We start from the raw sequence: 17,837 nt of genomic DNA, 5'->3' as shown, positions 1-17,837 counted from the left end.
TAAAAGAACGGCCGAACACAGCGACGACTTAATTTTCTTGGTCTTGGTCTCACGTGTGCATGAATGAGATAAAGCTATGATGACGGCGTCGACGACGACGAAGATGGCAATGATGATGAGATGTAGGCACGCGAAAAAGTACTTGTTAAGGCGGCAGTGGCTGTGAGGGCGTGGCAGTGACATGCATAACGCAATGCATTTTCCTATTGGCAACAAAATGAGTGCAACTAAGCTAGAGAAAGAGAAATGGTGGTATTGCTGGTGAAAGACTGACTGAGATAAAAGGAGAAAGAGAGACTGAGAGCAAATCTAGTAGCCGCCATGCATTCCAATAATGAAGAGAAAGAAGCAAAGAAACCGTTGCTTGCAGCATTTGTTGTGCTTTTTGTCGTTTTTCTTTCTTTTCGAAATGCTAGTATGTATATGTATCTCTTCTTTCCGTTTTTTTTTTTTTTTTTTTTTTTTTTTGATTTGTACTAATTGTAAGTGGAACCAGTTTTTTGGCAACTTTTTTTTCCTTTACTTTTTTTTATGACAAAATGTTTCCCTGTCGCTGTTTGCATGTACACACATACATGCACACGTCGTAGGTAGGAGGTGTGCGAGTGTATTTGTAAACTGGTTGTCGTTGTGTCTCCAAAGACGTCGTTGACTTCAAACCCAACTCGAACGAGCAAAAACCATCGCCGCGACAGCATAAGCATTCGCCTCGCCGCAATCTGGCAACCCTACACAAAACACCGCTGCCGCTGCTGCTGTCGTCGTCGTCGTCGTCGTCGTTGCCGCAGCCGTTGCCAACATTCGCCGCACAGTTTAACAGTTCACGTCGATGAGTCAAGGTCGAGAGACGTCACGCAAATTTTCGTTTTCATTGCCCACAAAAAGCACAGGGGGGGGAGAAAAAAAAAAACACTCATGCTATGGCGCTGTTTATTTTTAGCAGCGACCCGAACGAGTGAGAAATGTGCACGAATGTGCTCGAACGAACGACCGAACGAACAATCGAGAGAGAGTGAGAGCACACACGATAAGAGCGCAAGCTGCAAATGAATGAAAAAGAAGAAAGAACAAGACGACAAAAAAAAGTGGGGGGGGGGGGGGGGGGGGGAAACGAACACTAGTTGGAATTTGAATTTTTATACGACATTTAACACTACATAATATAATAAAACATGTATGTACATACATACATACATACATGTGTATATAATACATATAAAGTTTGATAGTCGTAGACAACGAATTGTTTTGAAAATAAAATGGTAAATTTTATTCACCGTCGCCACATTGCGCCCACTGATTCCGTTGTGTTGCCAATAATATAATATCGTTCGTTTGGAAAAGCTTCTTCATTAAGGAAATCGTAATAATAATTTACATTGTAATCATAAAATTGCGCCATAAAAAAAAAGGGTATAGAAACGTCGGCACATCCACCAAATTTAACACAACAACCCATTGATATGGTGGAGAGTACAAGTTAAAAAAAAAAAAACAATTATAAAAAGTTGATCTGTGTTATATAAGGCATTTCTGTTATCAATCATACAAATTCCTACAAAGGAATTGACCCCAACAACAACAAAATGTTCTGTTAATGGGTTAACAGATATATTGCCCCAATTTGTTCGCTGCTGCAGCCTCTGTTAATAAACGTTTGCTGGGCGCACAGCAGCGATAGCAGCGAACACGTGCAAAATGTTCCCCATGTAAACAGAGAGTCACAAAAGTAGCTATCGAGCAAAGAGACAAAGAGAGAGAGAGAGAGAGAGAAAAGACAACAGCACACTCACGCTCTTGGTTAATTTGCGACCGCTGCCGCTGCCGGTGGCATTGCGTTTGCTGCCATTGCTAGCGCTGCGACTGCGTTTGCGTGCTGCTGCTGACGCAGATGTCGCTGCTGTGGCTAACATGTTGGTGTTGATGCTGCTGCTGTTAAGATTCAACGTTGTTGCTGATTCTGTTGTTGTTGCTCCTCCTGATGCTGTTGTTTTGATTTCTGCTGTTGTGTTTTTTACTGTTGCTGCTTCTGCTGCTACTGAAGCTATGGTACTATGTTTCTTTTGCTGTTTGTGCATCATTGCTAAAGCGGCAATCGCACAACAGACAAATATGGCAAACGCATAAGAACATTGTTGCTGCTGCTGCTGCTGATTTAGTCGATACCCGCGCTGCTTTAAACTCTGCCTCCACTTTGCTGCTGCTGCTACTTAGCAGCTTATTGTTATGCTAGTGTTTGGACACAAACCACATAAAGATAGAGAGAAACACTGCGGGCGGGCGAAAGAGAGAGTAAAAGAGAGAGCCACACACAACAAACAGCTGACAGATGCCGGCAAAATCAGCTGCCTAGGCCTAGCCAACAGAGTAAGCGTGAGCGAGTGAGCGAGCGAGAGAGTGAGTAGAGACCGGCGTACTCTATCAACAGAGCTCTCTCTCTTTTGTTTTTTGTTTCCTTCTTTTCTCTCTCTCTCTACATACACAGACACATTCACACTCTTTGTCTCTCTGTATTTTTGTTCGCCTTTTGTTTTGGATTTTCGCTTATTTTGCACACACACATTTTCTGTTTTCTGTTTTTCTTCTCATTTGGTAGGAACAGAAAAAAAAAATTGAAAAAAAGACAACAAATTTCAACCGACAACACGACACGTCACGTTACTCGCTCTTTAAGTTCGACACTGTTTTCTGCTAGAGAGCAGCGACAAGGTAAAATTGGCAAAAATCTACACACAACCAACGATGACGATGACGACGGCAACGGCGACGGCGACGACAACAGCGACCGACGACGACGACGAATCGACTGACGTTACTGCTTCTCTGTCTGACTCTGTTTGTTTGTGTATGTGTGTGTGGGTCTGCCTGCTGCTGTTAACCGAGTGAACTTAAATATTTCGTTTCTGTTCTGGTCTCTATTTCTTCTACTACTAGTACTACTACTACTATTGCTGCTGCTGCTGCTGCTGTTGTTGCCACTGCCGCTGCCTCTGCCTGTTGGCTCTGGCTGCTTCTTGTTGTTTCTCGTTCTTGTTGTTGGCAAGGCCGCCCACCAAACCCCCACCTCTCTCTCTCTCCTTCTTTCTTTTTTTATATGACCCCCCCATGCAAAAAAAAAATAAACCTCGGACCATGTTGTTTGTTTTGTTCGCTATAATTTCTTCGTTTCAATCTGTATAACTCGGTTGCATTAGAAAGCTTTTGCACTTTTCCATCGAACCAGCAGCAACAACAGCAACAAATCAAGTAAAATAAAAAAAAAAAAACAGTTACGAAAAAACGACGATGACGACGACCTGTATGTGGAGACTGCTTTATTTTTTTATTTTTTTTGTGATTTTTACTGTTAGCAGGCGCTCAGCGCTTAGTGAAAGCCATTGGGGGCCCAACCCAAGAGAAGATTCTCTCCTGTTTTCCCGTATGTTTTACAAAGAGAAATCATTTTTTGGATTAGGAAGTGTTAGGACAAGGAGAGATTTTGGAATATTCCAAACAATTCTATACAGATTCAAAAAGACTAGCAAAGAAAAGTGACAAGAATTGCATAAATGTTAAACTTTGGACACAACTTTTTCACACACACACACACACACACACTCACATACAAATGTATACAAGTATGCAAATAAAGCAAAATTAATTAAGCTAAAATTAAATGGAATAAAATGAAATTTAAGTTGGCTATATTATATCGTGCCAACACACGCCATACATTTATATGTACATGTGTACATATGTACATACATACATACGTATGTATGTATGTATGCATGTACTGGGTTGGGTTAGTTACCCTTGAGACCCTGGGCCCTCTAATTTTGCAAGTGCGCCCCTGCTTTGACTGAATACATCTGATAATTTTTTAGTTGAGAAAAACTTTGGATGTTGATTAGATAAATGTTTGCTTTCTTGCTTTTCATAAATGTTTTCCTCCTTCTTCTTAGCAGCCGCCACTTGGAAGTCTATTGAGAAATGTACATGCATATACATACATATACATACATGTATGTACATATGTATGTATGTATGTCTAGCCTATACAGTCTAGTGTAGAAAAATCAACCAGTAAATCATCAGAAAATCAATGAACGGGCATGAGGCTAATTTCACTCTATCGCTTGAATATTATGTACAGATACATATGTATATGTATATGTATGTATGTATGTGTGTGTTTATGTATGTACTTTTGCCGTTTTCTAGTTGCATTTTGTGTTTTATTTTTTTGTTTTTTGCTTTTTCTCTCAAAGTTTCCCCCACACATTTTTTGGTATAACTATTTTTCTTTGATTTCTGCAACTTTCACCTGAACTGGCAACAAACAAACACAAATCAACAAACATGGGACAGGAAAAATATGTTATAAACAAAACCAAAGAAAAAATACATTTGCTCAAAATTTGGATGTTGTTTTTTGCATATAACTTTAGTGTATGTGTATGTATGTATGTATGTGTGTGTATGTATGTATGCGTTCCCGAAACGACTGTCAGCTGACGTAATCGCCAGAGCAACATAAATAAAAGATTCAAAGTATAAAAACAAAAGTTTTGCGAGTTGGGCGCGTGTATTCATTATTATTATTATTTTTTTTTTTTTGGTCTGTATTCGTCGTCAAGTTGACTCAATCAACAAAGTTTATATATGTACATATACATATATGTACATATGTACATACAGATGAATTGTATATAAATATTTCTAAACAAGTGTGTGTGCGTATGTACTAAGTGTGTGTGTGTGTGTGTATAATTGTAAATTATTTAGCCTGTTGTCGCCTCCTCGATTCAAGTAAAGAGACTATAAAGAAAATCCAACAACAATCTAGCAGCTGAGACGAGGAACTGGACTAACTTTGACTTGACCATGACCAAGTTTTCTACAGCAAAAGCCAATAATTCCTTTAGGGATATTGCTTTTATTCACATCGATTTGCAGCAATTTCAAAAGATGATGATGCTCCATCTCATCTTTTTTTTTTTGATTTAAACTTAATCAGAAAAAACACTATAGAAATGTGACGAGACACTTATAAAGGCCTGGGTTAAGCTTTTCTCATATTTTTAAATGCAATTTTGCATTTTTCAACAAATTTTCAATATTAAAACTTTTTGATCCCACATTATAAAAGTATATATCTTAAAATTTTGAAGATTTTAAAGAATTTTTTAAACCAATAAATGTTTTCTATTTGGAACATTACAGTTCAATGTACCTACATATATATGTATGTACATATGTATGTATGTATGTATGTGTAAGTAGTAGCTATGTTTGTATATATAATTTACATAAAAACTATCAACTTATACATATGTATGTATGTATAATATATATCTGACACTCTTTTACTGTATACTTAAAAATGTTCTGACTCATCGGAGGTAACAACGTGAAAAAATAAAAAGAAATAACTACATTTTCTACGCGATAAAGTCATTGTTAAATATGGGTTTTTTTTCTTTCTCTTACGTATGTACATACATACATATGTACATACATGGAGATAGCAGTTTCTTAATTCCAAGTAATTTCTTTGAAATAGTACAATGAAGTACAATGTACATATGTATGTACCATAAGACATACATATATGTGAATATATATATGTACATATGTACTTACATACATATATACTAAAACTTTGTAAAGTTAGAAAGATAGAGATAATCGCACTGTTAAAAGGTGGTTTAAGACTTTAGTTAATAAAGAAGATTTTGGGACACTGATCAGATGGAAAAGAAAAAAACATCAGATTAGTTTAATTTGTTTGGAAACATTCTCATTCAAAAGACTTTGGACCTTGCTAGAAATAATAAAGCACAATGTACATAAATACATACATACATGCATATGTATGTATATACATATATACTACAGTTTTTTAAAGAATTTATAGACAACACAGTTAGGCAGTGTGCGCTGAATATTTGAATAAATTGATCGATTTTAATGGCGTCTCAATAAAATTGAATAGAAAATGTTTTAGTATTAAATAATTGTCAAATAGTCTTACATACATACATATGTATGTATGTACATGTATTGGCATATACATATACATTGATGTATGTACATACATATCAATGTACAGACAAAGCTAATGCATAAACTGTAAATCGCGAACCACTGTACTTACTATAGAGGCCTATACACATACATTCATACATACATATGTGCATATGTATGCAATATAAATCTTATCAGAAACTGTGCGGTCACGTAGTCAATGAAAAGGGGGGGAAGAAATCAGCGTGAGAGGAGCGGGGAGACGGTTGAAGGAGAACACAGTCTATAAATTAATTATGACGAAAAATAAAACTAATTAAATTGAAACAAAAAAAAAAAGTAATAAATACAAAAACCAAAGAAAGATGCATAGCAAATGCGACGTTGATAACGAACGACGAGTAAAACACATACATACATATGTACATACATATACGCAGTCATATACATACATAAACATATGTACATACATACATATAAAAAGCAAAATAAAATACGCGAATGTTTAAACAAAACACAATAGCAATAAAAAGAAAATTTTTTTGCAAATTTAATACAATGCACCAACTTGCCAATACCCTACCCTGTGTGGCGAAAGTAACTAAGCTCACTTATTTCCATAAAATTTGAGCAGCAATTTCTAAATGTTTTCACAACTATTTTAAAAACTTATTAAATTCACTATATTTTTCTAGAAATACTAGACAAAATTATTTAGTCTCCTTTTGGTTGCAGCAGGGTATACGAGTTGACCAAGAGAGGCATCACTTTAAACAAAGAGAAAACATCAAGTAAGCCAGATGGAAAGAGAGAGAGAGAGACTGAGAGATAGAGAGCGCGAGAGAGCAAAATGTCTTCTAATTATGCTGCAGCAACAGCATACACAAGGCACACGACCCACTCAATACAAAAACGCAACGGGCTATGCCGCAGAGGCGTCGTTAAATGAGGGTCTAATGGGGGCGGCGGCGGCGTCAACGAGCGCAATGTGATATAAAACAAGTTTTGCGCTCTCTCGTGCTCTCTTTGCCCACTATTTGCACTCGCTCCCTCTTTCCCTCTCGTACAAGCTAGCTGCTGCTGCTGCTGCTGCTGTTTGGTTGCTCTCCAACAAAATGCAAAATGCACACGCACACACACAAATATACACAACACACTCACACACGTATGGTAACAAAAAGAAAAAAAAAATTAAATAAAAAGTAAAACACAACAAAAAAAAACAAATTAAAAGGGAACTGACGTTTGACGACGTTTCTTGCTGCTTATGTTATTGTTGTTGTTTTTGCCCGTTGCTATTTCTGCTGTTGTTGTTGTTGTTGTTGCTTTTGCCTCTTAGCGCGTTCGCTGGGGCCGCGCGTGTTTTTCGTTTCAGTTATTATTGAGACTAAAAATGCGGCGTGAGATTTGATTGTGAGTAAGCGCAAAAGCGCAAAACGTTTCAATATAATATGAGAGATTGTGTTGTTGTTGTGGAAGCAAGCAGCAGCAACAACAACAACAACAACAGGCAAACAGCAGCAGGGCAATGATAGACGGGGAGGGTGAAGCGAAAAGGCGGGCAAGGAATGGTAAGGGAAGGGAAGGGAAGGTTGGTTGGTTGGTTGTAGGGGACAACAACACAACGGCAACGCCAACGCTAGCGTCAACGTTAACGTCAGCGTCGTCGGACGGCAGAAACAACGAACTCAAATAAAATAAAATAAAAAATAATAATAAAAGGCAAACAACAAAAGGCAACTAAGAAAGGAAGAAGCAGAAGTGAAAAGAGACAAAGTAAAATACGAAAAACAAAAAATCAACAACAACAACATGGAAAAAAAAAACTGAAAAAAAAAATTAACACACAAAAAAATTAAAGCCTAGCAACTGATAAAAGCAACAAAAACAATCATCACCACAATAAAATTCTATATATTAGTTAGGCTATGGGTAAAAAGTAAGCAGCGACGAACGGCCGTCGACCGTGGACGACTCGTAGCTACCCTAACCCCCCACCCCTATCTTAAATATTCCATTCTCTAAATATGTATTAGAATTGGTTTTCAAATCAAAATCATTATAATTATTCTTAAAGCCCACTAAATGGCCTTTCTATATATGTACTAATTTTAGTCTATAACCAATCAATTTGCATAGGGTATTCACATGTGAGGATGATGTAGAAAAGTGTTTAGTTTAGTGAGTCAGTTTAGTTTTATCTTGACAAATCTGCGTCAAACTTATGTTAGACTAGTAAATGTCCATGTACATGAGATAAAATGAAACGGTTTATCGGCATTATGGAATACCCTGTAAGCCATTTCTCTTAAATTTATATTGGAATTGTTAACTGTTTTCGGTTCAGTCCCTCTTCCCCCTTCCAGTGCTCTTCTCCTCTGCTATGAATAATCATCAGCTTCTAAGTCTAAGTCTATAGAAATTGCGTATACGTCATGTGGTTTCTAGAAAATTAGAAAATTAATATCATCGCTTTGGTATGTACTATGTACATATGTACATATATGTACCTATTAATCCCTGCAAAATGTGTGTTTCTTGTTGAAATCCTTTTCAGATTCTATATAAAATATTATATTGTCTGACCATCTGTCTGTTTCTATGCAAATTAATTTCAGGCGAAAACCTCTTTTAAAAACTTCTTGTTAAAGTTAACAACACATTTGCCGAAATCGATCCAATCGGATCACTATAATGACACTATAGCGAGGGTATATATAGATTTCGTATACAATTTTAGCTAATTTGCATTGATATTTCTTCTTATTGGCTTCATTGTCGCTCAGATTAAATTGGACCATTATAAACAAAAGAAAAAAAAAGGTGTTGCTTGAAAATTATCTGATTTGAATATTTATGATAGATGCCTCCTTGAAGGTTCGTTATGTCTAAAAAACAAAAATTCGTCATTTCAAAATAAATGGATGAATAAGCTCTGTTTTTATTGTTCTCTGTATGTACATATGTATGAATGTGTGTATTTTTTTTCTTCTTTTTGTGCGAAAAACATTACCGCATCTGTTTGGAAACATTTTTTGAGAATTAATGCTAACATCACATCACTATTATCGCCACCGTCGCCGTCGCCTCCTGCCTTCTCTCTTCCTCACATGGCTTTTTTTTTTTTTGCCGTGTGTGTGTGTGTGTGCCTGCCTCAAGTCAATGGAATTTTTATGAACACACAAGAAATGCAGTCAACAAAAAAAAAAAATTGTTTCTTTTTTGTTTTTTTTTTTTTTGTTATATACATATATTATTTTTAGATTTAAGAATGGGGATGATGAATCTACCAATACATTGATACACTTATGAATACACCTAGAGACAAAGTTGCTGCTGCGAAAGGGTGTATGTGTGTGTGTGTGGGGCATATAAATGAAATTATTAAACCAGAAAAGGTTTTAATATGAAACAGAGAGCAATTATTTTGTCAAGTGTTGTAAAGAACGTCAACGACATTTCAACAAAATTATTATACATTTCTTATTAGACTTGAATATCTACCTATGTATGTATGTTGGCCTATGTACATATATACATATAAGATGTTATGTACATAAGAAATATTGAAATTTGTTTAATGTTTAAGTTTCAATTGACATTGAAGTTTTGTTAAATGTAGTTAGATCTATTAGTAAATACCAATGCATCACTTTTATTTTAAATACATACATCATAGTGGATTGTTCATCACATCTGTATGTATACATCATAGAAATGTGACGAATTATGATGAATGGGGTGAGTTGTCATGTGTGTGGACACATCTCATCTCAACAAGCACTAGATACATACATATATGTATTTGTTGCCTTTGATTATATTGCTTTGCTCCAACTCGTTCCGTTATAGCTAGGTACCTATGTATGTATGTATACATATATGTATGGATGTATAGATGTATCTACATATGTGTATATGTATGTATGTTTGCATGTATTTCTCTACATATGCCAACTTTGTATATTGTTCTCAGTCGTCATCATCGTCGTGTTGTTGTCGTCTTCTCCCACTTCCACTTCCAGTTTCCAATCTCTCCTCTCCTCTCCTCTCCTCTTCATTCCACCAACGCCCTTGTCTCCTACAACAACCTTAGCCAATCTTCTCTTCTCACACACACTTTTCATGCCTATTTAATTATTGATTTTGATTCTCTTTTTGTTGCCTTTTCCTTTTCGTGTTATTTTTTTCTATGTATGTATGAATGTATGTATGTATATGTATATTGTGTATTTTCCTTTATTATGCGATTTCTCTGTAGTTCACAGTTGCTTTACACCGTTTTCTCGGTTTCTCTCTTTCTCTTCTTTTCTCTGTCGTCAGTCTGACTGACTGTTGCGCGTTTTGTTTTCATTACATTTTCAATTTTATGTAATACACAAAAATCGAATCGGAATTTCTAATTTTTTTCGCTTGGTTTTTTTTTCTTTTATTGTATTTTTTTTGGTTGCCTTTGAAAATTGTTTAGATAAGATTTAATTAGTGCGCACACACAAAGAAAAGTGTGTGTGTGAGAGAGAGAGAGAGAAAGAATCAATAGTCAATAAATACGAATAGAAGAACACAACAGCCCACAACAAAAGCGCAAAAGCAACAAAAAAAAAACAAAAAGAAAAAAACGAAAAATTTCTATTTTCGATTTTCGTAAATAATTTAATTATAAACTTGAGCCAAAATGTTTTGTTTCCTTCTCTGCACACACACCTCTTGACCAAGCAAGCAGAGCCTATATTTCCACCTCGCCCCTCCTCCCCCCCCTCTTGCCATCATATAATCCTCAACTCTTGTAATGCAATTTTCATGAAACTTTTCAACTTTTAAGTGTAGGTTTTTTGTTTTCTCTCCTTTTCTTTCTTTATGTTATAAACTCTTTAATTTAATAAATCCCTTTTAGTCCCATTCCTTTACCAATAACCAACAACCAACAACCAACAACAACAACAACGACAAAAAAAATTAGAAAAATTCCATCGAAATTACGTATGAGCAATTTTTGTTGTTGTCTACCCTAATCAGAACCTGACCGGGTCCATCAATATTGATCGGAAGTTAGCTCATATGGCTCGGCTCTTCTGCTATGATAAGGTGGTGTTGGCCTATATCACAGAGTTCTTTCAACTGACTAAACATGTACATACATATGTTTGTATACACTTGTGGTCACAATATTAGGTACATAACTTTCTACTTAGAGTGATCGGTTTTAAGTGGTTTAAAGTTAATGTACAATACAATGCGAAGCAGAAGGAAAAATGATTGGCGAAATTAATAAGTGGTTTGCTTTATATTTCTATAAAGTCTAAAAATAGTTTGTTTTTTTTTTCAAAATGCTTTTTTATATTATTTCTTTTATTACTAATTATAAGTATATGTTAACAAAACTAAACCAAAACAAATAAAACTTTAGTAACTTTTCCTCTAAATATATTGTATGTATGTACTTATTATTTTGGACCCAGGTGTAGATCGTATTTAATCGAAATACAAGTGTATTAAATCGATGTGTTTAAATTCCTCTAGTTTCTCTCTTTTTTATAATGAAAGTGTGCAAGTTTTTTTCTTTCTTTTTTTTGTTTTGTTTTCGTGTTTATAGAAATATATTTGTATATGCCGATCCGGCAGGTGTATATACATATATATATGTATATATATTGTTTCGATTTTAGTTCAAGAATTTCATATGCGTAGACGTTTTGTATTGGACAATAAACAAATTTGCAAAATTCGATAAACGAATACAATTCAAAAATTGAAGTAAAATAAACAATAACCGAATCAATAATGAACTTTTACGATAATTAAATTATAATCTAACTAAATATGCCCTGTGGTTAGGTTTCTAGATCATCAGTAACAAAGTTATAATTTTTGTTTGATTCCAATTCTTTAATTTTCCAATCTATTGCCTACTTCAAGGGGCAAATTTCGCTCATTTTCAATGATTTGTATATTTTGTATATTTGTAGATAAACATAGATGAGAGATTATACAGTTTGTTTTAGTTTAGTTTTCTCAAACGCATTAAATTTTTGTTGATTTTTCCTGCCCAATTGTTGTACGGGGCGTATGCTTGATATGTGTGTATGGAAATGTCAAGAGTGTTGAGCGACCCAAAATCATGGCATAAACTGGGCAAACATGTATACATACACCCAAACACATAGATGCAGACATATATACAGACAAATACATGTATTTGTATATACGTTTGTGCGTGGGTGAAATGAATGGAGGCGGCCATTTCGCCATTTCGCCACCTCCCACCTCCCACCTTTCTTGTGCTTGTGTTTTCCCTATTTGATTTCTGCATGTGTTTTCGGTGGTTGGAAAATGCGTACAACAACAGCAAGCCAGCCTTTGAGCCAGAGCCAGAGCCAGAGCCAGAGCTAGAACCAGAACCAGAACCAAAGCCAAAAACCAGAGCCTGGTCCTCGTTCTGGTTCTGGTACTTGTTGTTGTCCTGGGACTGGGCCTCGTCGCGAGGGCAGCAGGCAGGCAGGCAGGCAGACAGCCAGTCAGAGCGCCAGAGCTTGGGACACAAACGATTAGTCCCGGGGTTGATAAAGAGCCAACTCGGCCGAGAGATGCTCTAGCCTCTGACTGGGATGATGCTGCTGCTGTTGCCTCTCGACACACGACGAAAATGTTTCGATTCGTTCTCGCTCTCACACGCGAATGCCCCGGCCACCATTTTAGGAGGCAAAACTAAACTAACTAAACAACAACAGCAACAACAACGATAGGAGGGTCTTTTGGGAGGGGGGGTGTAGTTCTAGGAAGTATTTCAAACTGCCCTGGAAATATGCGTGTGTGTGTGTGTGTGTGTGTGTGTGTGCCAATTGCATTTCTGTTGCTCTGCACCTGCTGCTGTTGCTACTGTTGTTGTTGTTGCTGCTGTTTCTGCTGCTGAATTTCCCTCCCCCATTTACCTCTGGCCCCTTCTACTTTGGCCTGTGTGTATCAATTTCAAAATGGCTGCTAGTTTTCGGAGCCTGGAACAGAGGCAAGGCGGCATAAACCAAAGGCAGGAGGCAAAGCACCCTACATTCTCCCTACTGCCTACTCCCCTCCCCTCCCCCATACCATTTGCTCAGCCACCATTAGCCACCATCTCCTCGTCGTCCATAACTATCTTGAATGCTCGCATCTCGTACCACGAACATCGCCACGAACCAGCAGCTTGAATATGTGTGCGTGCTTCGCGCTATTTGGCGGAAGTCACAAACTTATTGGTTAGCAACCCGTGTTACCCGTTACCGGACACACCAAAGCAGCAGCACCAACAGCAGCAGCAGCTGCTGCGGCAACAATCGCAACATGGCGGACATGGCCAACACAGAAAAGTATCGACGACAAGGACTAAAACGACGACGAAGACGAGGACACGGAGACGAGGCAGGCATACGACACTGACGATGACATTTTCCAGCGTGTATGTGTGTGTGTGTGTGCGAGTGTTACAACATTTTTCCAGTTACCGAAAATGCAAAGCAACACAAACGAACAATTTTTACTCGACGCCCTCTACACCTTTTGCCCTCTTCTCCTTTTTTTACTCCTCCTCCTCCTCTTCTTACAGACGCCCGCCATGGGTATATATCCTTCTCCTACTCTACTCCTTCTCCTCCTTCTCCTCCTCCTCCTCCTCTTGCTACCTACTACTTGCCAGACAATCGATTTTATTTTGCAGAGCCAGAGCCAGAACCTTCCTGGCGGCAGCTACCAACATAATAAAAATTATAACAGAAATACGTAAAGTAGTTGGCCCGCCTAAATGCCCAAAGAATTTTAAATTGAAAAGCATATCACGTCACAGTTAATTGATCAAAAAAAAAGAAAAAATTCCTTATATTGAAATGAAATTCAATAGAGAGAAAAAAAAGAGATTACATTTTTGTTCAACGAAAATTCTTTAATCCCATTTTTTTTTTATTTAGCTAATTGAAACTCGACTGAAATAAAGTTTTGTGTGAAATTATCTTCAAAGTAACGTGAATATTATTTTAAAGTTAATTTATTTAAATAGAGATTATTATTTATTTCTAATTTATTTTCTCAATTCCGAGTGAAATGTCAATCGTTTCCGAAACACTCAGCCTAAAGGGCTACCCCGACCGTTATAATTATTGAAATTTGTGTTCTAAATGCAAAACCTGACAAAAATATATCTAGTTTTATTTGTAAATGATATTTGAACAAATTCGATTCAAGTTCTGGCAGATGAATATGATGTTTACTCAATTTTTACAAAAAAAATATCACTCTTTGAAATTCTATTGAAATCTTTGGAAAACGAGAACAGGTCAATTCCATTTGTTGCCTGCCAAGTATAATTCTTATAAATCTAATGGTTGCAATCAAATCATCTATCAATACTGAGAATTATTCTCAATGTATTATAGATTAATTGGAAAATATTTAAAAGCCATAATTTCTATGAATTTATAAGAAAATTTGCAATTATTTTCATTCAACTGCGTTTTGATTGGAAATCGATAGCGAGAACAGTTCTCAAATTCGTTTCCGACAAAAACATTTGGAATCGGAGACGAGAACAGGCCTGATGAAGGTTTCTTTTGAATTATGGTATGAGGGTATTGGGAATATTGTTCATATTGTAATGTGTATTTAGATATGCAATTTGATTGATTGTTTTATAAATAGAAATGGATAACGAAATGAGGGGGGGGGAGAAAGCGCCAATAAGTTAAAGTGGAAATAGTTTTTCCACAAAAAAAAAAAAAAAGTGTTGAATTTTCATTTTCATTCCACATTTTAACACATCGCCCTTTTGTTTAGTTATGAGTGAGTGAATGGGTGTGCGGGTGTGTGTGTGTGTGTGTGTGTGTGTGTGTGTGTGGGTTGATTCTCATGATTCTCAATATACTCACATAAGACAGATACATGGCTTTGGCTATATTCCATAAAAAGTATCTTTAAAATACACATAAAAACAATAAGTGTGTAGGTATCCTTACCTGAAATAAGAGAGAAAAAAGAGAAGAGAAAATGTTGATCAGAAAAAAAAGCGCTAGCAAGTGGACATAAAAAAAGCAGAAGTAGAAGGAAGAAAAAATTGATTATGCGAGTGCTTTTCCCCTCTCCTAATGCATCAGCAATCTTCCCCACATCCACATCCGCATCCCTATCATCATCATCGCAAGGAGCAACAACAAGAACAACAACAACACCCAAGCAAAGCTCTCTCTGTCATCATTAAAGTGCCAGGACGAAAGTGGATGGCAAAAAGGCATTGAGATGGCAATGAAGAGAGGAGTAAGAGAAAAAGGACGATGATGATGAAGGGAATGCTAAGGATGCCTGTTAAATAGGTCGTCGTTTTGGGTGGATAAATTTCAGTTTCATTTTTTTTTTCCAGTCGCTTATTATTCCAATATTATTAAACACTAAACACAAGGATTAATTTACTCAATGAGTTTAAGTGACGCTGAAAAATATGCTACAATATTTTGCTTGCCCCAGCCCTCTTAAATTAACCCGCCTAACTCGAAGGCTAAAACTAAAAGTAAACTCAAAAGAGAAAAAAAAAATGAGAGAAATAAGGAAAAAAATGGAAAAAAAGAAAAAAACACACACACAAACCTTCTTCATCACAATTCACCACAGAGTGAAAGAGAGCGAGAGCATGAGAAGTGAAGAGATGTGTGGTGTGGGGTAAAAGGGGGGAGGAGGCGGCCCAAAAAAGGGCGTTAAATTATTTAAAGTTTACACAACAAGAAAAATCAGAAGCAGCAGTAGAAGAAGAAGTAAGAGTAAACCAAGTAAAACAAAACATGTAATAAGTGCTTAAAAGGTAGCAAAAAGAGAAAAAGCAAAAGGAACACGAAAAGCACAGACTGACGGACGGACGGACAGACTGTCGTACTGACGGACACACGCAGGCGTCAGTAGTCGACATCGTCGTTGTCGTTGTCGTCCGTGTCGGTGTCCGTGTCGGTGTCGGTGGTGGTGGTTAAACACAACATTCTATATGTATTTGGTTCGTTCTTGTGCTTTGCTTTAAAGCATAAACTGAGAAGAAATTGAAAAAAAATATGAAGAGGAGGAGAAGGAGGAAGTGAAATAAATGCCAGGGCATGAAAGAGAGAAGAGGAAGCTAGGGGAGCAACAAACAAACACCAAGAACAAACACATAAACGAAAGGAAAAAAAAGAGTTACAATCTGCAGCAAAAGGATTCCACACCAAATGGAGTATGAGCAGAAAATGTAGGTACACACACACACACAAGCAACACATATACATAATAGGTGGAAGTGGTGGTGAGGAGGAGAAGGAGAAGGAGAAGGAGGAGGGGATGAGACCCAAACCCCCCATAACACTGGCTGGAGGGGTATTAGGGATGGTTGGTTGGATGAATATGGTGCAACAGCAGCAGCAACCAACGCGCCACCAACTTCATTTTGCCTCTGTGTGTTTGTGTGTGTGTGTGGGAGTGTGCGTGTGTGTGTATGTATCTATAACAATTTCTTCTTCTTCTGGTGTGTGTGTGTGTGTGTGTGTGGGCCTGGAAATATGAAAATTATTTCATGCCAAGTCACGCGATTAAAGTACACACCACCTCCCCTTCCCCTGCCCCTGCCCCACCCCACACCCACTCCGCGTTACTCTCCTACAAAAAAGCAAAAAAAAAAAAAAAATGGTATGGAAACATAAATTGGAAAAAATAAAAACCCACACAAGGCGACGTCGTCGTCGTCATTGGAATTATGAGAGTTTGGAAATGGCAAACCATTTTTTTTGTCCTATAATATATTCAAAAATATTCATCATCATTATTAAATCTCTATGAGTATTTACAACACTCTACTCTGATTTGCCTTATTAACTTATAGTTTGGATTAAAAGTAAGTAACTAAAATAGAAAAGTCATCAAATTTTCAAAGTGCCTACATTTTATTTCTAATAAATTATAAATTTAAGATGGAACTCTTGTTCTTGTGTCTTTTGTTCAAGCAGCAATAAATTATTTAGTATTAATTTTTTTCCCTCCAAGGTTCTTTTCTATTTAAATTGCATATACATAGGAACGAACTTGGTAATTCTCGTTAAAAAATTAATTAATTTTTTTTTTTTTTGTTTTCTCAGACTTACATTTCTTCAGACATTGCGTATGTTTATATTCCGTTTCTGTCGTTTTTTTATATTCCAAGAAATTTGCGTTTCTACACACACAAACACTTTAACAAGAAAAAAAAAAAACAAAACACAAAATTGATTTATTTATAAAAGATTGGCCACGCCCAGACCCAGACGACGACGACGACGACGACGACGCCGCGGACAACAGAAATTAATAGACAACACCACTGGAGGGGTGAGGGCGGGGGCGGGGGCTGGAGGTAAGATCTTTGCCACACCTCATTTGTCGGGTATTTGCTGCTCTCTATTACACTCCTTTGCAACCTGTGTGTCTCAGCCTAGTTATTCGACGTATGCGTAATAATATTAAGTATACGCCATGGGGCTCGGAAAATTGAAATCATTTCCAATTAATACAACGAACAAAAAAATCAAGAAGAGGGAAAAATGAAACAACAATAACAGCAAACAAAAAAAAAAGAAAAGAAGAAAAATCAGGCTAAATAAAGAGAGAGCGAGAGAGAGATAGATAGAGAGAGAGAGAGACTAGAGTTTGGCGGCACAAGGGGCAGCCAAGAAGAGGGAAGAGGAGGGCTGGGAGAGTTAAGCCAAAAGTCTGGCCAAGCTTACGTTGTGGAATGTCGCGTGGTTCTCTGTCTGTGTAAGTATGTATGTATGTGCGTGTGTGTGTGTGTCTGTCTCTGCGTACACGTCTCTGTGTGTGTG

The 17,837-nt window shown here is 36.9% G+C and overlaps 1 protein-coding gene across 2 annotated transcripts in view; it reads right to left on the bottom strand.

The window, feature by feature from the left end:
• The window catches only part of LOC6648681 (homeotic protein female sterile), an 85,244-nt gene that overhangs the window by 7,921 nt on the left and 59,486 nt on the right, over positions 1-17,837 (bottom strand). The window contains exon 1 of one of the 2 annotated variants that reach the window (XM_015177139.3): positions 1,794-2,570. The exons of the other annotated variant lie outside the window; for it this stretch is intronic. Within the exon in view, the coding sequence (XP_015032625.2) occupies positions 1,794-2,081 (288 nt within the window). The 5' untranslated portion in view covers positions 2,082-2,570. Of the gene's footprint in view, positions 1-1,793; positions 2,571-17,837 lie in introns of those variants that run through there. 2 annotated transcript variants of the gene reach the window in all.

The sequence above is a fragment of the Drosophila willistoni genome (assembly GCF_018902025.1).
Source record: "Drosophila willistoni isolate 14030-0811.24 chromosome XL unlocalized genomic scaffold, UCI_dwil_1.1 Seg141, whole genome shotgun sequence".
Taxonomy (NCBI): domain Eukaryota; kingdom Metazoa; phylum Arthropoda; class Insecta; order Diptera; family Drosophilidae; genus Drosophila; species Drosophila willistoni.
The sequence above is the reverse complement of the archived record's forward strand: the minus strand, read 5'-3'. Positions and strand labels throughout refer to the sequence as shown.